The sequence below is a fragment of the Aedes aegypti genome, chromosome 3 (genome assembly GCF_002204515.2).
Source record: "Aedes aegypti strain LVP_AGWG chromosome 3, AaegL5.0 Primary Assembly, whole genome shotgun sequence".
NCBI classification, from domain to species: Eukaryota; Metazoa; Arthropoda; class Insecta; order Diptera; family Culicidae; genus Aedes; species Aedes aegypti.
This window is the reverse complement of record NC_035109.1, coordinates 193,630,874-193,654,591: the sequence shown is the minus strand read 5'-3', so window position 1 is coordinate 193,654,591 and position 23,718 is coordinate 193,630,874. Positions and strand designations below refer to the sequence as shown.

General features: G+C 38.8%; 1 protein-coding gene across 2 annotated transcripts in view; it reads left to right on the top strand.

Annotated features, from left to right (window-relative positions):
• Positions 1-7,415: 7,415 nt before the first annotated feature.
• The window catches only part of LOC5574431 (protein sex-lethal), a 37,082-nt gene continuing 20,779 nt past the window's right edge, over positions 7,416-23,718 (top strand). For both annotated transcript variants that reach the window (XM_001661395.2, XM_021848847.1), the window contains exons 1-2: positions 7,416-7,900; positions 17,981-18,026. In XM_001661395.2, coding sequence (XP_001661445.1) covers positions 7,854-7,900; positions 17,981-18,026 — 93 coding nt within the window. In that variant the 5' untranslated portion in view covers positions 7,416-7,853. The remainder of the gene's footprint in view (positions 7,901-17,980; positions 18,027-23,718) is intronic.

Below are 23,718 nucleotides of genomic sequence, written 5' to 3'. Positions count from 1 at the left end.
CTAGTTCATGATCTAAGGGTCATCAGTGGATTCGATAATTAGAAGGCGCACTGTTAATGTAAGCGAATAATTGGAACTCTTATAAGATAATTGGAAATTTATTCCGTATATTTAATATCTTCCTTTACATTATAGCTTGAAGCGACTCATAAATAAATTCGACTATCAAGACAGTGCGTAGTTTGTTACGTGGTAACAAATCTTCAAGATTAACATCATGACCACTGATAGGCCTAGTGGATCGACAATGGATTTGGAACAATCCGAAATCTGTACGTGTGTGGCCTGTGACAACCCAGAAGTGGAAGATGATCTGGTGGCATGCGACAAATGCGACAAATGGTGGCATTTCACCTGCGCTGGGGTCAGCGAGTCTATTTCAAGCCGTGACTGGATCTGCCCGAGGTGCCGCCCACCCTCCATTCCGGTTTCATCTAGGTCGACGACTTCTAGCAGAAGAGCAGATTTGCAACGCAAACGCTTGGCAGAACAACAGGAGTTAGAGAAAAAAGAATTGGAGCTGGAAAGGAAGCAGTTAGAGTTGCAGAAAAAACATTCGCAGGAAATGTATCAGCTGGAAGAGTCGCTTGTGGGGGATGATTCCGACGACTGTAGCGTCCGAAGCCGCATGATCGAGATCGAAGATCGTGATAAGCAGGTCGAAGAATGGGTTGAAAAGTATTCAAACCCTGAGTTAACAACCGCTGATCCACCCATCGGATCGTTAAATCTGTACCGTCGGTTAGCCCAGGATGCTGGCATCGATATCTCGACCAATAAAGTCGGACATTTTTCTGATCCACTGCTTCAGCTTCCCATCGTTACTGAGCCTGCTAGTGAGGTTGGCAAATCGTTTGCAGGCAATGCTGTTCTACGTACTCTGCAACAGCAGCTGTCTCAGTGCGGACAACAGCCCCTTTCAGCAGAGCAATTGTTAAGCCTGGAATCCCAGTTGCGAAAATGCCGATTGGAGATGATGCAGCAGGAAGAAGAAGTCTCAGGTGGCGACGCCCTCACCAACCCTCGCCAAGATACCACTGCCAATAAAGGAGTAAGACCAAAGATTCCGATTGTTCGCAATGCCATCAAACCGCCCAAAATTTCTGTAGTGAGTTCGAACCAGACGAGATTGACCGAGAGTGGAATTCCAGATCAAAGACATCGCAGTTCAACTCTGCTCGCCCAGGGAGACGAATCTAAAGGAACTAGTAGAGCGGGCCCCCGAATTCGTTTCGCCCCTAAGCAAAACGCTGTGAAGCCGCCGTTGGTAGAATCAACGCTGATTGAGCAGACGCGATTCAGACACGCGCACTCAATTCCTCCACCACTCAACAGCACGCTACAGCCGACGGGTCGAAATTTCCAATTGGAAACCCCTGCTACTCGTTTCAATACTCCTCTACACGAAAATACCCGCCTGAGCGCTCCCGCGAACGGTGTCATCCCAAGAACCACCGAAAATGTCGGTAGAAGCGTGAAACTCGGTGATAGTTCTTTCACGATTCCGAACACCAGTGCGACAAGTTTTGTTCAGCCGCCAAATCCCTATATTCCCTCTATGAACTTCAACCTCGACACGGGATTTCAAAACAGTCAACCTCCAGCGTTGAATCCGGAACAAATCAACTTACGTCGGCCTTCCCCCGAACAACTGGCAGCCAGGCAAGTCATGCCGAGGGATCTTCCGGACTTTTCTGGGGATCCAGAAGAATGGCCAATTTTCTACAGCAGCTTCCACAACTCCACCGAGGCGTGTGGATTTAACAACATTGAAAACCTCGCACGGTTGCAGCGGTGCCTGAAAGGCAACGCGCTTAAGTCGGTACGCTATTATTTGCTGTCGCCAGAGTCGGTGCCTAATGTGATACAGACTCTTCGAACGTTATATGGTCGTCCGGAGGTTATCATTAACAAGTTGATCGAGAGAGTGCGCGAAACACCCGCGCCAAAGCCAGAGAGGTTGGATTCGCTGATCGATTTTGGAATGTCGATTAGAAATCTGGCTCAGCATCTCATAGCAGCGGGGCAACAAGCACACCTGTCGAACCCAGCGCTTCTACAAGAAATGGTGGAAAAATTGCCGGCCAACGTGAAGCTGCAATGGGCCCAGCATCTGATGTTCGAACCTGAAGCGAGTTTGAGAACCTTCAGTGACTTCATGGGGACAGTTGTTGAGTCTGTCAGCAAGGTGGTGATTTACACGGGGGGTCAACAAGCCAGGAGCGAAAAGCCCCGATATAAAGATAAAAGCTTCGTCAACACCCATTCCGAGGGCAACAATATCAGCACTCCAGTGCAAGAAAAGTGGGAAGGTGAAAAGCCATGCCTATTTTGCGAAAGCGTCGGCCACCGTCTGAAAAGCTGCACAAAATTCCAGCAACTCTCGGTCGACGACCGGTGGAAAAATGTTCAACGATTGAAACTGTGTCGCAGCTGCCTTAATCCTCACGGTCGCCGCCCTTGTAGAGTGTCCAGCCGATGTGGAATTAATGGATGTGATTTCCGTCACCATCAACTGTTACATGGAAAACCTGACACATCGATCGACACAGCTGGGTCATCAGCAGAGAACCATGTTCATCACCATTGTGGCCAATCCGTACTTTTCCGAATCGTTCCCGTGACACTGCACGGAAAATCCAAGTCAGTAAATGCGTTCGCTTTCTTAGATGAGGGATCTTCTTCGACTTTGGTGGAGCAAAGCCTGGTTCAAGAGCTGGGAATAGAAGGACCAACAGTACCGCTGTGCCTCAGGTGGACCGCTAACATGACGAGAAGCGAGGACGAGTCACAGATTGTGTCGCTGGAAGTTTCGGAAGTTGGAGGAAAGAAGACGTTCCAGTTGGTGCACGCACGCACCGTCGGGAATCTTAACTTGCCGACGCAAACAATACGATTCACTGAGCTGCAAGCGGACCACCCCCACCTGAAAGGATTGCCTATTCGGAGCTACGAGGCCGCTACACCGAAGATATTAGTCGGCCTACGAAACCTACAGCTGGCCGTCCCGCAGAAGATCAAGGAAGGAAACAGTGGTGTCATAGCGACAAAGACTCGCTTAGGATGGTGCGTCTACGGAAGTTTGGATAAGTTAGGGAAAACGGAAGAATACAGCTACCACGTTTGCGAGTGTAAATCCGAGGAGAAACTGGATCGTCTCATTAAACATTTCTTCAACGCCGAAGATTGTCCGACAAATTTCCCGGAAAAGTTAGAGTCCAGGGAAGAATTGAAAGCACGACAAATCATGGAGGAAACGACGATTAGAGTGGGTGACCGATTTGCGACGGGACTTCTCTGGAGATCCGATCTTGTAGAGTTGCCGGACAGTTACTCTATGGCCCTTCGACGCTTGGAATGCCTTGAGAGGCGAATGTCTCGCGATCCCCTTTTAAAGGAAAACATTCATCGGCAAATTAGCGAGTACCAGGAGAAGAAGTATGCTCACCGAGCGACTACAGAAGAGCTTGCGAATGCTGACCCCAGACGGACCTGGTATCTTCCGCTAGGCGCTGTGTGCAACCCTAAGAAACCAGGAAAAGTGCGCTTAATTTGGGATGCAGCAGCAAAAGTCGACGGGATATCCCTAAATTCCGTGCTACTCCCTGGTCCAGACCTCCTGATATCGCTCCCTTCCGTGCTATTCCGCTTCCGACAGTATCCAGTGGCAGTAAGTGGTGACATTAAGGAGATGTTTCACCAGGTACAAGTCATTGAGCGTGACCGACCGGCACAAAGCTTCTTGTTCCGTGAAAATCCCGGCGATGAGCCCAGCGTATTCATGATGGACGTTCTCACCTTCGGAGCCACTAGCTCCCCCTCATCCGCTCAGTTCATCAAGAACCGCAACGCGCAGGAGTTCTCCGAGCGATACCCACGGGCATCGGAGGCGATTCACAAGTGCCACTATGTTGACGACTATCTGGATAGTTTTGAGTCAACCGACGAAGCGAAATCAGTGGCGGTCGAAGTAAGGTGGATTCACTCGAATGGTGGTTTTGAGCTGCGTAACTGGGCCTCCAACCAAAGGGCTGTCCTAGAGTATCTAGGGGAGCATCCAAAGCAATCCACCAAGAATCTCGCCCCAAAGTCAGATTCAGAACGCGTGCTGGGAATGCTGTGGCACACTGAAGACGATATTCTACTGTTTTCGACATCGTTTCGCGAGGAAATCGCCACACTGATCGAGGCGGGTACAAAGCCAACGAAGCGGCAAGTCCTAAAGTGTGTAATGAGTCTATTTGACCCCTTAGGGCTGCTGGCCTGCGTTCTCGTGCATGGGAAAATAATGATGCAAGACATTTGGAGGAGCGCGATCAAGTGGGACGAATGCATCGACGAACAGATCAACGAGCGGTGGGTGAAGTGGATTGAGTTGCTACAGGACGTCAACGAAGTTCGCGTTCCACGGTGCTACTTTAACGGAGCAACTGCTGCTCTGTACGATTCGGTGGAGGCCCACATTTTCGTCGATGCGAGTGAGGTGGCGTACGCTGCACTAGTGTATTTCCGCGTCATCAGGTCGGACGAAACAGCAACGTGCGTTTTAGTGTCGGCCAAAACGAAGGTTGCTCCTCTCAAATACGTGTCGATTCCTCGTCTGGAGTTGATGGCGGCGGTGCTGGGAGTACGTTTACTGTCATTTGTGAAGGAGAGCCACACCATTCAAATCAAGCGCTGCGTCTACTGGTCGGACTCGCAAGTTACGTTGGCCTGGATGCGTTCAGAGCATCGACGATATCGACCATTCGTAGCCTGCCGTGTCGGAGAGATTCTATCGACGACCAATGTTAAACAGTGGAGATACGTCCCGAGCAAACTCAACGTTGCAGATGATGCCACGAAATGGAATGAAAGGCCGTGTCTTGATGCGTCAAGTCGATGGTTCAGCGGTCCACCATTTCTGCAACTCCCAGAGAAAATGTGGCCCGCCCAAGAAAAGAACATTGTAGCTACCGACGAGGATCTTCGAGCGTGTTACCTGCACCAGAATATAACAGTTCTGCACAATCCGTTTACTTTCGAACGGTTCTCCAAATGGAATCGACTTTTGAGGACAGCAGCATACGTAGTTCGGTTCATCGGCGGGCTGAAACGCACCGGAACTGATGGAAATCGCCGTAACTCAGCCTTACAGCAAGATGAACTACATGCAGCAGAAATTCTGATCTGGAAACTGGTTCAATCCGAAGCGTATCGCGACGAAGTAGCCGTCCTTTCGAAAAATAAGGATCTGTCCAGTGGAAAACAAGCAGGCCTGGAGAAGTCAAGTGTGCTGTTGAATCTAACTCCCATGATGGACGACGATGGAATTCTCCGAGTTGACGGCCGCATCTCTGCGGCGAAAGGGATGCCTATTGACGTAAAGTTTCCTGTAATCCTGCCAAGGAAGCACTACATTACTCATCTCATCCTTGACGATTACCACAAGAGGCTGTTACACGCCAATTTTGAAACAGTAGTCAACGAAGTGCGTCAACGTTACCACATTCCCCGACTACGTACCACAGTGCGAAGTGTAGTCAGCCACTGCCAATGGTGCAAGATACACAAGGCTCGTCCACAGACACCGATGATGGGACTACTTCCGACAGCCCGTCTATCGCCCGGAATTCGTCCGTTTAGCTATGTTGGCATCGACTATTTCGGGCCTATCCAGGTGAAGATAGGTCGTGCAATAGCGAAACGATGGATTTGCCTGATAACGTGTTTGACCATGCGTGCTGTTCACGTCGAGGTAGCGTACGACCTATCTACGAAGTCATGCATCGCCTGCATTCGCCGTTTCGTTTGTCGACGAGGGGCGCCAATTGAAATCTATTCCGATAACGGACGTAACTTCACCGGAGCAGATCGTGTTTTACGGGAACAAGTCAGGCGCCTCGAAGAGGAAGCGGCGACGACCTTCACGAGTGCAACAACGAAGTGGTTGTTCATACCGCCTTCAGCCCCCCACATGGGTGGATCTTGGGAGCGGATGGTACGTTCCGTCAAGAACGCGTTTAGAAGCATGCCTCAGGACGACAAACTGGATGATGAAGGACTACAGACCCTGATAGTAGAGGCGGAAGCGATAGTGAATTCACGACCCCTAACGTATCTACCACTGGACTCAGCGGAACAAGAGGCTCTCACGCCAAATCACTTCCTCCTTGGAAGTTCAACAGGGGTGAAGCAACCTGCGGTGAAGCTTATAGATTCAGAGGCAGCACTTCGACCTTCTCTGAACCTGATTCGACGGAATATTGATCACTTCTGGAAGCGTTGGATCCTAGAGTACCTTCCAACCCTAACGAAACGAGTCAAATGGCTGCATGATACGAAGCCGATGCGGCCTGGAGATTTGGTCATCGTGATCGACGAGACTAGGAGGAACGGCTGGGTACGAGGGCGTGTCCTAGACGTGACTGCTGGCAAAGACGGAAGGGTTCGACAAGCGTTAGTACAAACGTCAGCTGGACTGTTTCGACGGCCAGTATCCAAATTGGCGGTGCTCGATCTGGCAGAAAAGGTGAAGGATCCTACCGATCCTCACGGGGAGGGGGATGTTAATGCGACCGCCATACCGGCAACCCGGCACGCAACGCTTTTGCCTTAGACAAGAGACCCAATAGTGCGATAGTGGTAATGGGCTCCACACAACCCAACAGTTGTAGGTAGTAAACTAAAATAGGTGGATGTATGTGAACAAAACAATTACGAAGCAGTTTTGTGCGTCGATCTGAATTTGAGTTATAATATTTACCAAATAGGCTTTCCAAATCATCATATTTACAATTAAGTATGTTAATTCATTTAGTTATCCGCTATCAGCTTATAATTCATTGAATTTTCGTAGCAAACTCTTGAATTAAGTGCCTAGTATATCATCGCCCGACTGAAGTGAATTGTCCATGCAGGAAGCATAAAAGGTGGGTTGGGATTTGATGATTGCTCAAGCTAAACTATATGCCTATAATTAACCCAGCAGATTTATACGTGAAAGGCGCTAGTTCATGATCTAAGGGTCATCAGTGGATTCGATAATTAGAAGGCGCACTGTTAATGTAAGCGAATAATTGGAACTCTTATAAGATAATTGGAAATTTATTCCGTATATTTAATATCTTCCTTTACATTATAGCTTGAAGCGACTCATAAATAAATTCGACTATCAAGACAGTGCGTAGTTTGTTACGTGGTAACAATGGGTATTTTTTCCACATTAAAGAGTAATGCCGAGTTTACAGTGTCCCCTGACAGCTTCTTGTCTTTCGAACTTTGTGTGAGTGTGAGGAAAGATACGCGGTAGCAGCAGAGAGAAGAGCGTATCCGAGAGCTGTCAACTCGCGGATCGGCGACGTAGTTCCAGGAACCGTACAACAGTTTTCGACTCATAGTTTGCCTGTGTGTGCGTGATTAGTTTGGTGTAATTTCAAAGAAGCTCACTCAGTGGGAAAGCAACTTTTTACCCGAGCTCATCGTCCTGTGTTCTTCATTCGTCGTTATCCGTGATCAGATAGCCGTCAGAAGTGTGAAGTGCATTTTCCCGAAAATTTACTACCCTAAATTTCGGTCCGTTTTTTTGCTTTGGCTTTCAAAATTCCGCGATGCAAAGAAAGAAATGACACAGCATTAGCTGAATTGGGCATTAGTTTTTGTGTTTCTCTTGATTCGAAGGAGTTTTCGCGTTTTTTCCCATCTCCACCAGCAAGCAAGCAAGTGAATCGAGTGAGAAAAAAAAGAAGTTTCTGAAGTGTGGAAGAGAGACGCAGGAAGCAGAACGGAACAGCGGAAAAGAGTGTTTGTGTGAGAGAGTGGAAGGAACGCCTCGGAAAATCGGAAAACAAGCAGAAAAATAGAAGATTGTGAAGATGTACAGTAAAATGAATGGATATCCATCATCTACATTCAGGTCGAGGTATATATATTTAGTTTACAATAAGAGAAGAAAGTGCTTATTGCTAATAGGCTAAACTGGGAGCTGAAAAAAGGACGCCAAGGGATGTTAATTTTGAGCACCATTCTAGCGTAACATGTGAAAAAAACCAATGTGCTTAATGTGATTTTTCCTAAAAATTTTCACCCGCAAAATACGGTGTGCGATTATCATATTGGTATTTCGAATTTTATTTATTATTCAATTACAGGTTTGTTACAACTACTTGGATTTCACGATTTTCGCGTGTTTGACGCGATATTGGAAGTGAATTTTGACCTTTCGCGCGGATTTAGTTCTATCCACAGAAATCAAACATTTTTCAATTCTATGTTTTTATTTTATAAACATTTTTCTAGGAATCCTTAAGATGAAGATTGGTCACTAGCTGGTGGTGACTAGATAAAGTTTTCAGCTCAAACGGGTGTTCGGTTCTCTCTCTTGAAAATTTGAAGTTTGGCTTCGATTCATCTTCATCTTGAAAAAATTGTTTGTAAAAATTCATAAAAAAAGACTTGAAACGAGCCCCTTTTGAAATATTAGCTAGCAGGGGTACTTGAGAAGAATTTGACAGGATATTTTTGACCCAATTCCTCGGAATATCTTTGAAGAAACTTCTGCTTGAAATCTTAGCTGGATTTTCTTGTCCATTCTTCCTTGAGTAATTTAGATGACATAGCGTGTAAGAATCTTTGCAATGAATCCTGGTGGGAATGCTTGAAAATCAAGAGATTCTCTTAGAAATTTCCACGCATATCCTCCACAGGTTCTTGAGAAATTTCTTCCTAGATACCTCGAAAAGAGCTCATCAAAAATACATAGAGACTCTTTTAATGAATTTTCCAGAAATTTCTTTGTAGATTTCGCCAGGTATACATAAACATTTTAAGTATGCTTTCACGAATTCCAGCAGAATCTGATACTTCCAGTAATTTTTACAATGATTGTTTCGAAAACTATTGATCTTCCTTCTGAGGTTTTTCGAGAAAAAAATAGTTTTCGCCATGTTACTCCTATAGAAGTTATTTCAAAAATCCCAAAAGAATTATTCAGGAGAACGCACAAAGGATTATTTCAGAATTTTTGGAGAAATTTGTGCACGCATTCTTCTGAAAATCCTAAAAAAAGGTTCCAGGAGGGAGTTCCAACGCTAATATTTTTACAAATTCTTCCAACTACAATCAACTCTACACTCTCAACATTGAAGGGTCCATCGAGTTAGGGTGAAGATGAATCGAAGCCAAGCTTCAAATTTTCAAGAGCACAGATCTGGAAAACCAAACATCCGTTTAATCTGAAAACTCAATCGATTGGTCACTAACTGGTGGTGACCAATCGATTAAGTTTTCAGCTGAAATGGGTGTTCGGTTCTCCAGATTTGTGCTCTTGAGAATTTGAAGTTTGGCTTCGATGCATCTTCACCTTAGGAAAGGTCGAGACAAAGAACACACTTGTAATGAATACTAGATTGAAAACCACTCCGTTAACAGGAAAATAATAAACAAGCAGATGTTGCTTCATTTTTCCGGACTGTTTTGAATCAATAAAATTGGGTCTAGTAACCTTTGATATTGGGCATTATCACAAACGGAGAGGAAATTTGGAACGAAAATCAACTAGGAACACATCGAGATAGGGTTATATCGAGATATAGAGGATATCGAGATATGGGGAGTGAAAACGTATGCATATTAAGGGACCGAAGAAATCATTTACATAAGGAGAGATATCGAAATATGGAACATCGAGATGTTGAGAGTCGACTGTATTATCACATAGGAATTCCTTCAATTTCTTCACGAATCCTTATGAGAATTTCTCGAGAAATACGTCAAGGAAATCTATTAGGATTATCTTCCTAAATTCTTCTATAAATTCTTTCAGATATTTCTCACGAAGTTCCCTCAGAGATTTCTCTATAAAGTCATCCAGAAGTCACTCGTGCAGTCTTCCGAAGATTTAGAGTAATTTCTCAAATGAATTCTGCATAGATTTATTGTAAATTTTCTATAAGCAAATGTTGCTGAAAAAAAGGCCAGTAATTTCTCCGATTGTTTCTTCAAGCATTCTGCATTTCTACAAAGATTATGCTCCAGGGATGTCTCAAGGAAATCCTAAAGGTTATTATCCTGGATTTCGTATGATATTTTTCTAACAAACAATTCAGCAATATCTGGAGAATAGATATCTGGAGAATAGCGTGTCCATTTCTCGGCCGTTCTGCTTTTCCGGGCTTCGGGACAAAAATAAAGCTTGTACCGGAAAATCTCGAGGCTTCCCAGCTTTTCAATGAAACATGCATTTTCGATTAAATGAAGGTAAATTTTGCACACAACAACGTGAATGAATTTTGAAAAAAAAAAGACAGTATAAAATAGTGAATTATAACAATGGTATGGAACTGTGTGTTCTGATTATGGCTTTATTATTCTAACAGATTCCATGGGGAATTCATAGCAATTACTGAAGGAAATGTGTATAAGATATGACTGGATGAATTGTACACAAATTCTAAGAAGAAATTCTGAAAAAAAAACTCGTTATTCTCTAGAGTGATTCCTGGAGATATCAATAATCACCGGATTATTGAATAGAGAATAAAGATGGGCAAAAAGGTCATATTTTGGGAGCGAATCCTAGGCGACTCACTGACAAAAGTGAATCGAATCTTTTCGATTCAGTAACTTATTTGAAACAAAAAAAAAGTGTTTCGTAAAGGAAACCTCATGGAGATTTTGTTTTAATCCTGGTTGTTTTTTGGCAGGTTTTTCGCCGCGAAAGATGCTTTATGAATGTCTGGATGAAGATATTGAGCAGATTCAAAGGAGCTCTTTTGAAACATTATTGGGATCCATAAACATTTGTTTAATAATACTTAGGGCAAGGGATTCATAACAAGACTATTTGGTGGATTTCTATTGAAATTCATGACAAATTCTTGATGACATCTTTGCAGGAATCCTAACAAGAATCGAAATGAAACTGATTAATTACAGTTACTCCGAAGTTCTTCCGAAAATAGCTGAAAAGGTGGTTAGTGGATTGCAAATGATATTTTGAGTGGTTTCTTTTAAATACTTTTGGCTGATTTTCCAGCGATTGATAAAAAATAATTTTGAAAAAAAAAAATAGGAAATTTTGTTGGAATTGTTTTTTAATGAAATCTGTTTGGGAGATTCCTGAAGATACTGATACTAATTCATAAAGAAGCCTTAATTTGGATAACTAACTTGACTAGTCCTTGTTCTACGACAAAGTTCTTATGAGATCCCTGACGAGATTTTGCACGCTTTTTTGTAGATTTCTCAGGGTGTCTACTATCTGGAAAAACCTGGAATTATTAGGGAGTTTTATTCAACCTGGAAAAAACCTGGAATTCTCAGGGAATTTCGGCTACACTCAGGGAAATTATTTTGAAAAAGTAATAGCTGGTAGAACATGTCGTTCTTGTGACATAAAATATACTTGATCAAAAAAAAAAATCGACTGCGCCGCTATTAAAACGCTAGTTGACATGTTCAGTCAAAAATAGCAATACAAAAACTATTAGGCGACTAGTCCAAAAGTTTTTAATGATATTTTTCTCAGATCCCGAAGAATGCTTCAGGAATTCCAGTAATTTCTTGAATAGTTTCAGAAATTTGTACGGAGATGCTACTATCGATTTTTCAATGGATGCTTAGAGGAATTTCTCCAGATTTTAATCCAAAAATCCTAGAGCACTCCATTGCTTCCAATTTTTTTTTCCATCGCTTCGACATTTTACTTCAAAATCCTACAATAATTCCTAAGCCGATTTTCTCATTTATTCCAGGCATTTTCAAAAGGATTTTTTCAAATATTCATCCACAATTGCTTCATAAGTCCTGGCATTATTCAATGATATCTATTATAAGCTTTTCAGAAATTCCTGGATATATTTTACATAGGATTCCTCATAAGGTTCCTAAATAAATTTCTCTTGAATTGTCTTCAACATATCATCAAAATATTGTTGCTGCTGAGGGTCAAACATTTCTCTAATATTTTTCAAATAAAATTGCCCGGTCTCCATGGATTTTTCAAAGCTTTATTCAAGGCTCAGGGATTTGATCCGAATTTCCCCAAGTAATTTCTTCGGAACGTCTTGTAGGACATTATCTGGAGATTCTATTTATTTTTAATATTTTAAGAATAATTTCATCAACAATTTAGGAGATTTTTCAGAGATTCTCGTAAGAATTCTTCAAGACGTACTTAGGACTCGCACAAGTTTCATCTAAGATTACTCTAGGATTTTCTTTCAAAATTCAACGCAGATTTTTTTTATTTGCTCCAAATAATCTAAACAATTTCCTTGAGATTTCACTGGACTAGAAATCATATTTGAAGACTTCATTGAGATTTTTTTCAAAAAAAAACCTTGGAGATGCTCTGAATGGGAATGCTGGAGGGAGTCCTAGGGAAATCAATTGAATGTTTTTTTTATGGATGATCCTGATGTGATTATCTTTGGAAAAATTTCAAATTGAATTATTAAAGGTATATAAAATGAAAATCTTGAATGAATCGCTTAATTAAGGTTCGTGAAAAACCTCAAACCAAACTCATGAAGATCTACGGAGTAATTTGTAAAAAAATCTATAGTAAATCGAGCTGGTCTACTTTTTGTAATGACACGAGAAATTCCAAAAAGGGCCTTAGAATTATACTTAGAAAAATGTCTTTTCGACTTAGAAATCAATATCTCATCTCGTGCTTCTTGTTAGATTTCTTTTACTTTTTTTTACTTTTATTTGTTAGGCACTCCGTGCACTTTGGCCACTACTATGCCGAGTATCATATATACAGAATCTATTTATAATTCTTATTGCTATTTCTCTCATACCAAGCAGGTAGAGGAGAGTGCTGTCATTGGTCCTATCCATATCCATATCGAAGTCCATTGGTGTGCGGTGGTTCATTTTACCATGTTTTAAGTGTAGTGTGAGGCAACGGCCTACAAAGAGGGTCAGGTTGTCTCAGTCACCATCCGATACTGACGAAGGATGGATGTGTTCTTCCCCAATACACGGTCCTTCGTGCGGCGTCTTCTGGTGGCTAGACGGAGTTTATGTGTGGGGGGATTGGGAATCGAACCCATGACCTTCCGCTTGCGAAGCGAAAGCGTAACCTCGAGGCTACGGGACCCCCCTTAGATTTCTTTTAGTATCCATAATTCATGTATGGTCTCGTTTTTTCCAAGCAAGAGGTCTTTAAAATTCTTATTTCTAGTACAGTTATACTCTCCAGAAATCCTGAATCCCAATTCAAAAGAAAGGATATTTTTCTTAAGATCGAATAGACTATTTTTTCATTTCTGACTTTCATGATTGAAGGCACTTTCAGATCATTTTATAAAAAATCTGGGTTTGGTGGCAATTAAATAAAAAATCACAATATTTTTAAATTTGATTCTTGAATTATATGTTTACACGTTAAAACAAAACAGATAATTGTTTCTATTGAAGTAAAAAATACTTTGAAATTTATTGTTAGCTAAACATTATTTTCAAAGATACCCTTCATAAAAAATGTGTTTTCATCTAAAATTGACTATTCGTATATGTTTGGGACTTTCTCTAACCTGGAATTATTTTTTAATACCTGGAAATCTCAGGGAATTTTATTTCTGTAAATGAATAGTAATTTTCGTTAAGTTATTGACAAAAATGTTTATGGATTGCTATGGGAAGATGCTTGTTTAAATTTATTTCATTTTTAACAAGTGTTTTATGGGGAAATTTCTTCAGAATTGCCTCCAGAAAATGCCTCCTTGAGTACTCCAACGCTTCTATCTCTTGTCATTTCGTCAAGGATTACTGTGAAAATTTTACAAGAGACTATCCCAGATATGCTTTGACAAATTCTTCCTTTGATTTCCCTAATTGTTACTTTCAAGTGAATTCACAAAGAATCATTCCACGGTTTTTGAAGAAATTCGATAAGAGATTTTTCCAGGAATATCTCCATGAATTCCCATGTCAGTTTCTCCAGTTTGCCTTCTAGGCATTTCCATACAGATTCGTTCAAAAAATCATCCACATTTACGGCCAATTATTCCAAAAAATCTTCCAAGGATTTTTAGACCAAATGTATATTTAATACTCTTCCAATTTTTTTTAATTGAATTCGATCTGAGATTCCTTATGAAGTTCCTCCATAAATTTCTCTTCTTCTTCTAAAGATCATTTAAAACTTCAATAGTCGTGTTAGCAGAAAATTCCTTGTACACAGCATTAGCTGTGCTTTTTTCTGTGATTAATCGCGTGACAACTGGCAAGTTAAGGTGAAGATTCATCGAAGCCAACCTCGAATTTACAAGAGCACAAATCTAGACCCCTGTTCGCGCTGAAAATATGTTCGATTGCTCACCACCAGCGAGTGACCAGTGAGTTATATTTTCAGCAGAAACGGTTGTCTGGTTTTCTAGGGTTGTGCTTTTGAAAATTCGAGATTTGGCTTTGATGCATCTTCACCTTAAGGTTTCACACCAGCTAATAATACAGTAATTATTCTATTAATTCCTGATTGTTTATTTTTTCAATTAGCAATTTATCTACGAAATCCTCCAAGACTACTTCAAGAGTCCATGCGTTCTTTCAGAGAAACTTGGGTTTCTTTAGAACTTAATTAATGTCATCAGATGTTACTTTAGAATTACCTTCTAAAATATCTTTCGGATTAATAAAAATGGTGGTATCCAAAATTTCATGAAGGAAAAATTTTGGACATATGTTTGAAAACATCCCTGGAATAAATCTTTGAAGACTTCATTGGTAAACTTGTTTGATAAGTTCCTCGAATAAATTTTGAAATAACCTTGAGAATAATTCCTGAAAGTATTTTTAGAGAAATATCTGGTTAAACCATCAACTATAATTGTGTAGGAAATCCTAGAAACGATGGATAATATTCCGGTTGATTTTTTGCGAACGTTTTAAATGGAAGTATTGGTGGAAATCTTGAGAAAATAATGCTGGAATTCTAGGTCAATTTCCTGGAGGACCTTAGGATTTTCTTAGAAAAAATCTGAAAGAATCTTTGAAGGAATTCATGATCGGATATGAGATAATTTCTGTGATTATCCTGAAAACATTTCCTAATTGAATTCTTGAAGGAATTTTCAACAAAACTTCTGGTAGGATTTCTTAGAAAATTTGCAAAAATTACTAAACAAACTCTAGAAGAAATATTTGAATTATCTGAAGCAAACTATGAATAAATACCTGACTTAATTCCGAGAGAAAATAATGACGAGGTCTCTAAAATTCTTATGTTTAAGTCATTTAATCGCTACCAGACTTGTGGTACGTTACGTATAATTCTATTTAACAATAATTTCTTGACTCTTCGATTTTTAAATTAGAAAGAATATCTTTAGAAGAAATAATTTCTGTAAAACGTTACTGTCTTACTGTTTCAGTTTGAGGAGTTAATCCAGATTGCAGTTTTTGTTTACTATAAGTGACTTAAGTGCCAACTTTCGTAAAAAAAGAGAGGCTTTAGTGACTTTTTGTTACGCAAAGTGACGTGTTTAGTGACAAGGTCGAAAATTGCAGAATTATTCTGTCGAAAATGATTAAGTTTGTTCGATAAAACAACAAACTTAATCATTTTCGACTAAATTATACAAATTTAAACAGCCTTAATTGACCTGCAGTTATCCTATTGAATAAAGCATCAAATTGTCGTCTTATGAACAACGTATCGAATCCTTGTTCAGGTATTTGAAATCTCAGATATTGTGTCTTTATTTAGGGACTTAGTAAGGGGCAATGGGGGCAATATGAACATACGGGGCAATATGAGCCACCCCGGTTTTGACCTCAAAAACAGTGTTTTAGTGTCTAGTACCATTATGATCTGCTAAAGGATGCCTCAAATAGCCACCACAATAAAAACCGTAAGAATATTCGTTTGAACACTCGAGATATTTACAAAAATGTACAAATTTTTCCTTATTCATGAAAAGCTTATAATTTTGGCAGTTTTTAATTAAGCCTATAAGATAATTTTATTTATAATTCTGGTAAATTTTACCAATCCATTGAAACTTCTGATCATAATGAACAGTTCGTGAGCGAATTTAGATTTGTTCGTAAAAACAATAATTGAAAAACAATATATTATTTTCATGATGAAGGGGCGGGGCAAAATGAGCCACCTAGATTTAAGCAAAACAAACGATGTTTGTTTTAATATTTTCTTACTATTTTACTATTATTTATCACTATTTTCGACCTGGTCACTATTCGTCGAAATAAAAGGATAATTGAGAACTATGATGATGAGAGCTTCTAAAACATGAGCAATCGTCTCTTGACCAACTTCCCTCCTTTGGGATTTCACAAACTCTCAAACTATTGGGAATTTTCTCCCACTTTTGTGATCACGTGTCGATAGATTATTTTTTTTTTTAAATTACAAAATCCTTAAAAAATGACATTTTTTCAAATGGTTTGATCATAATTCATATTTTACCATTGGAGACGAACCAGCCTCCGGCTCTTGCTCCGGCTTCTTGCTCAGTACCTATCATCCGGAAAATCAAAGTTTTTAGAAAAATTGGTGGCGTTCATTTAATACGTAACACGAAAAAAAAACACTGGATGTACAACATTTATAATTTTTGTATGATCCGTATCATCACAATTGTACATTTTGAAGCTTCACGATGGAATTTTCTCAACATTCATATTGACAAATTAACATGAGCTTGATTGTGCTGGTTTTTGAAATTATGCTGTATCCAACAGGAACGAATCTTCTTGATACACAAGTTTCACGTAATACTGTGTGTATTTAAGTCGAACTAATTCTATGAAAAGTCACATGTCGATCTTTTAATATTAGGTTCACGATGCATTTTAGACAACCCCCCGCATCTGGTACATACAAAAGTCATAAATGTCTAATACTTGCTGTTATGGAGAAGAAGAAATATAAAAATGTGATTTTTATGCATACGTAGTGTTCATACTAAACCATTAAAGGGTTTATTGGATGCTTTGAAATGTATTAATTAGATGCAAAATTCGTTAACCTTGATTTTGCCATGCGACCTTCAGGTGAAACATCTCGGAATCCAAAGATGGCCGGCACAATGGCCGACTTGTGCCCCTACTCACGTTTTCAAAGGCACTAAACTGGGGAAATAGTTTGCAATCGGTTCTGATCTTCTTATTTTAAGCGTTCTGCGTGTGCTCAAAGCCAAAATAAAAAGTACACTGTTGTTGGATGCTTCCTTCGCGAGATTTGTGCCTTTGAAGTTTGAGTGCAATCTCAGAAATTGATTCCAAACTGTTTCACCTTCAAGACTCGCTCTGATGCTGTGTACGAAGAACGAGGTTATTCCATCTCCAACGGCACGAACAATGAAGTTTTAATCTGACCAAAACTAAAATAAGGATCCTTTATATGTTATATGACCATAGTTTTGTGAGATATTTATGCTAAAATATAAACGGTTTATTTAAAAATGTAAATGTAAAAATGACATTCCTCCAAAGTTTTCATAATAGAACACTACGAAAATAAGAATACCGCCACGACATGTTCTCAAAAGTTGTGCCTTTTTGTGCGAGGAATAATTGAAAAAGACGTAGTTCCAAATTGCGAACTAATCTATCAAAATCCAAATAGGGTTTTGCTAGTTGTGAAGTCACCAGTTTATGACACCTGAGTATCTAACACAGTGTACCTACCACAGAATCTTATTTTCAAATGGTTTGTATATCAGTCGCTATCGGTAGTATGAATATTATGACTATTCAGTTGTGTAAATCATACTAATAATAACAATCTATAAACTGCCTACCTTATTCTATGCTTTCCAAATTCATTTTGTGTTTAGGTCATTGTCACATGTTACGCTAGAAGTGTGGAAATTTATAGTATCAATAAAGATCAATCTCATGCTATGTAGTGTTAGGAATAGGGATAAGTTTTCTGAAAGCAGATAATAATCAGAAGGACTACTTGTGCTCGCGAATATACTAAATAAATCTATGTTTTCCTATTGTTTCATGGACTGAATCTCAGTGGCGGCCGATTGTGGGGAATGTCGCACTCGCTTCCATCAGGAATGGTATGAATTTTTAAGTGGATCCTTTTTGCAGAGTGGAGTTGAGGCTGATACTGGCTAAAAATTGTATATAAATCACTAAAAGAAACACTTAATAACCGTCGTATAAGGAAATTGGTCTTCGAACGTTATAGTCAAGGCGTCAAACGGTGACACTAATCGTGAAGGAGGATTGTATTCCAATAAGGCTAGACTTCCAGCCCAGACAGATACCTGTCATTGAGGGTGGAGGTAGTAGGAGTGTGCTATGGTGAATAAGATAATGCTACGTGCTGCTCATAGAAATCATACGGAAGGAGAAAAATAACACAGCTTTCTCCCGTAGGCTGTTCTGCTCTCTACTAAGTACTAATACGGGCGACAATCTGTCGATTGTGAGCATAATTATACATTTTGGCATGTGTTCCTAAGCAATAATATGAAGCAGAAGAATGTGCAAAGAGATAGAGTTTCAATGATACGATGGATCTTGTACATACTCGGTTCAAAGCACTGAACAATTGGAACAACTGAAACAAGCGTTAAACGTAATGTTTGATGTACTATTCTAAGCCATGATAGGTAAATATGGTAAAATCGATCTCGCATATCACTACAAAGAATATGTGTAGAGTATGTACTTAGGGATTTGTATTTTGCTTAAGGAAATATCTCAAACTTATGTTTTTTTATTATCAAAACTTTCTGATTTTTAATCAATGCTATGTTTTTGAACCAAAACATTGTGTAAAGTATCGTGGGCAAGTAAAAAGTGAAGAAGTTTTAAATACATGCTTAAAATTCATTAAATGGCAATCTACATGTGTTTTTTTTTAAACTTGCATATTACCGCAAATTCAACAGATCTACATGTTATTTTTTTTTTAATTTATCAATATTATCTCATTTTTAGAAGTTTTCTAATCATAATTTATTAAATTGATAACAGCTTGTTCTATCAAAATTTTAAATTGCAGAAAATGATCAAATTATAAATAGCGGAAATCAAAATTACTTTAGACATGTGGAAGGTTTGGCAGACTTGATGTAATAACCACATCATCAATAATTAGTCGAGCAACAGGAACACCTACATGGATGAATGTAGTGTCATATTACACTTAATGCCAGATATATTTTCATTGAAATTTTAGACATATTCAAAGCTTTTTATTCGAATAATTCAAAACGAAATTTCATCGTTTGGAAACACCCAAAAATAATCTCATTCACCGCTTGAAGTCCGATATTCTCATATATTCCTCAAACGCGTTCAAAAATTCTGATATTGTATCATTTTCGTTTTATTCAATTACTTACGACGTTTTTGTACTAGTGTAAGATTGACTCAAGTAGTGTTTTGTTTTGATTCGTGGTTAAGTCACATTGTCTATCCATATAACACAGTAGTAGGGGTACCGGGGGCAGTATGGACACCCGGGGCAGAATGGACACCCCCTGTATCTTTGCATATGCGAATAATTTTATACTTTAGATGCAAACAATATTTCAGTTGCCTGTCGAAAGAGTAAGTTGTCCACTAAAATTTCAGAAAAATTGTTTTAAACATTGATTTTAAACCAAAAAATGGAGCATGATTTTATTGGGTTTTAAAATTATAACATTCACACCTCACCAAATAAGGTTTCAGAGGCAAATGACTGCAAGCTGACCGAAAATGTAGCTCTTGACTGAATCTTCAATTATTTATGCTTAATTCAAAAATATAGTAGATATTTTTTCTGCTACTTTGAGACACTGAAAAACTTATATGAAAATTTCCTATACTGTTGGGGCAATATGGACACCGAGTGACAAAGTAGAGCTGACACTTTAAAGAAAAAGAAATTTAACTTCATACACAAAACTATCCACAAATATTTAGCGTGCAATGCAATGATTATGATTCGGAACCACAAATCGGTTGAAAATCGTCAGTTCTGTTTTAAAACTAATCTGGAGGCAATATTGAAAGCATCACTACGAAAAATGTCGTAAATTGGTTTTAATCATGTTTTCAGTGGCACAGTGATCTATCACTATGGTTTCCTGAATGTGTCCTTCATTTTTCGAGGTTTGGGAATGATCGTGGGACAATTTTCCTATAAACGTCAAGGTGTTCATACTGCCCCATGGGGGTGTCCACTTTGCCCCGCTAGCTTGATGGTGACTACCAAATATAAGCTTTTTTTAAACCCATTTTTGCAAAGAAAATATTTTTTTCAAAATTTTGCAACAATGTTCAACAAATGCTTGAGAACTCTAAGCATACTGCACATGAAAAACTGTATAATATTCGTGTTTTTACAGTCAAAATAGGAAAATTCCTTAGGCGGCATCCACAAATTACGTAACGTTCTAGGGGGAGGGGGGAGTAGGCTCAAGCGTTACGGCTCATACAAAAATTTGCAAATTTTCATACAAAAAGCGTTACGGAGGGGGGGGGGGGGGGGAGGTGGTCAAAAATTTCCAATTTTAGCGTTACGTAATAAATGGACGCTGCCTTAGGGTGTCCATACTGCCCCATGTTTCCCTAAAAGTAGTGACTAGGTTGCGAAAATTGAAAATCTGACTTATTTCGAAAATCAAACGTTCTAAATGTGAAAATCTAGTTGGTTTAGAATGCAACGTTTAGAATTTCATCTGCAGAACACGTACGATCGATAACCTAAGTTGGTTTACTACGGATGTTTGCATAAGTTTTCAAGAATTGTTGCCCTCAGGGACGATTTGTGTGATCCGCGCAATAATTTTGAAAAAAAAGTAGGGCTGGACCCTATTCTTCATATCTTCGATTCACTTCGGCAGAGGAATTTTTAAAAGCTTCTTCTTCTTCTTCTTGGCATTAACGTTCTCACTGGGACAGAGCCTGCTTCTCAGCTTAGTGTTCTTATGAGCACTTCCACAGTTATTAACTGAGAGCTTTCTTTGCCAAAGTTGCCATTTTCGCATTCGTACAGCTGTGTTCAGAATAATAGTAGTGAAAGCCGATTTTCATACAAAATGCTCAACTTTGACATGCTGTAACTTTGTTTCCATATGAGCAATCGGCATGAAATTTTGGCAGTGAACTACAAATATACTCAATTTCATTATCACAAGATTTGAAAATTTTGACACTACCGGCTAAAATGTTAAGCACCAGGTGAAATTGCTCAAAATAATAGTAGTTTTTCTTTTGTAAATTTTTGTTCTCCAAAGATTCATTATAGAATATTAGCTGAGATTTTCTGTAGACTTCTCAATAAATTTATTCCGAAATTTAGGTTAGAATTGATCAAGAAATCCTCAAAGTGTTAGAGTAATTATGTAAAGACACGCCAAAGAATTTGATCAGTAATAATATCTTTAGAAATTCTAAGATGATTTCTCTAGAGATTTCTCTCCCTGGCCACGATCACAGGGTTTGACGGTGCCAAAGTAGAAGGTGCACCATAATAATACCCGTCTGTGAAACATATCACCTTCCCAATACTTTGGCACACCTCTAACGGTTCATGATTTATCATGAAACGGCTGCATTCAGGCGGAGGATCTGTTAATATGTTTCGGCATATTATCAGGTCATTAGTTACTTATAAACCAGTGCTGGTTGTTGATGGTTCAGTTCGTTTACCACGAGCTGTAGCATCCTTTGTACTAATCAGTAATGGTTGTTAAGTTTCGAAGCTAACGTGTGATCAATCGTTTTATAATGCAACATAAAAATTGGTGTTTGGTGGAACTGTGCGTAACACTTGTTGTTATTAAATTTAGTGATTGTGTTGGTGCTAATAGTGTGTTTATAATAAAATCTATGGTGATGACAATTTGAAAATTAAATTGGAAGTGATTTTGATAGTTTTAATATAAATATAAAAATGATGATGTATAATGATGTGAACTCTACTAATTTAATAAAGGCCATAATACATTTTGCAATCATTTCTCTGAATATAAACATTATTGCCTAGTTCTTCAAACATGCATGATAAAAGTGTTAATAATGACAGCGAGTGCAGAAAAATTGATCGAAGTGATTTTGTTTTACTGTAACTTTGTTGATAGTGCTAAATTGTAGTTTGAATAGTAATGACTCTACAGCAACAAAAATAATGAAACATTTAAATTGAATATATTTTAATTACTTAGTAATGCTAACAGATGGTAAATGCTAATAACAATGAATTTATATGAAAATGGTGTGATTTGAAAAGTGATATAATGGAAAGTATATCTGAAGTGTATTACGAAAGTTGATGAGAGATAATCGGTGATAAACGTGATAGTGTCGAAAATAAAAGTGACGATAGTGAGTGATGAAATGAAATGGGGAATGAGGACCTTTTAATAAAACTATTCCGTTCTTCACTTTAACCACTCTAGTAGCATTTCAGGCCTTATCATAGTTTGATAGTAGTCTAAAGTACTAGACTGCAAAACTACGGTAAGGGCTGATTGCTGCTAGAGTACACAGTGACCATTTGAGCAACATTGCTTAGGAACGTCTGTGTGATGAACGCAATAGAGGCTTATAAAAGCAAATGCTGGGAAGGAGCTTAGGGCAGATTAAGAGTGCCAGTACTACCCCTATCGCTACCGACAAAAAAAAAATGATTTCTCTAGAGATTTCTCTATAAAATTTCCGTTAAATTTCTTAAAACAGTCTTATATTGAAATAAAAACAAAATAATAAAAAAAATATCAGTTTTCTAGAAAAAGTAATGAGGAATATCAATTTGCAATCAACACATCCCGAAATATCTCCTCGCATTACTTGAGCAATTCATTCTACTAGGGATTCTCATGTAATTCTTCAGGATTTATTTCTCCTAAAAGAAAATCTTTCATGAACTCGTATTGCATACCTTTCAGGAGATTTTCAAGGTATTTCTCTGTGTATTTCTCTAGCAAATAATCTAATACAATTCATACATTATTCAATAATTTCCCTCGGTTTCTTTTAGGAATTTCCCTCTTCGAAGAATTTCTGCAAATGCGCGTTCAATTTTTTTTAAAGATTTTCTTTTAAAGGTACCACCAGAGTTTCTTTCAGAATTTCATTTGGCAATTTTTCCAAAGAATACTCTAAGGATTAATTTCAAGATTTGTTCAATAATACATGCCCATTATATACAAGACTCATTGTACACATTTTACTGGTTATCTCAAGCCCATGAATGCTTGAAAGAACGAGCTAGAGCATTTTAGAGTAATCATCGCACAATGGATTGAATCGACAATTTAGCCGGAAAAAAGTGTTTTCTCTGTTTTCGTCGAATTTAGACTCTCGATGTCTTCAGAGACGTTATTCGTAATTGAGTTTTGCATCTTTTAAGAATAAATGTGAATATGGTGGCACTTATTTAAGTTAAAATTATGGCTCAAACTTTTGTATTTGATAAAATTTGTGGCAACATTGTCAACAACAACAACATTGTCGAAGACACTTTTGATCTAACTCTTCATTTTAGCTGTGTGATTTTGAAAGTTTTAACTTAGGGTAGACCCGAAAAATCAGTTATTTTAGTCTAACTTTTTTATTTTCAGTTTTACGTGAATGTAGTCTTCAAAAGAGTTGCAGAGGAAGTAAAGATACACATTTTTGCTGAACATCGCAAGTTTGTAATTCTTGTGATTTTGAAGTTATAAGCAATGACGGGGTTGGTGATCTAATGGCTACTGCTTATGCTTCATATTCATAAGGTCATGGGTTCAATCCCAGGCCCGTCCCTTT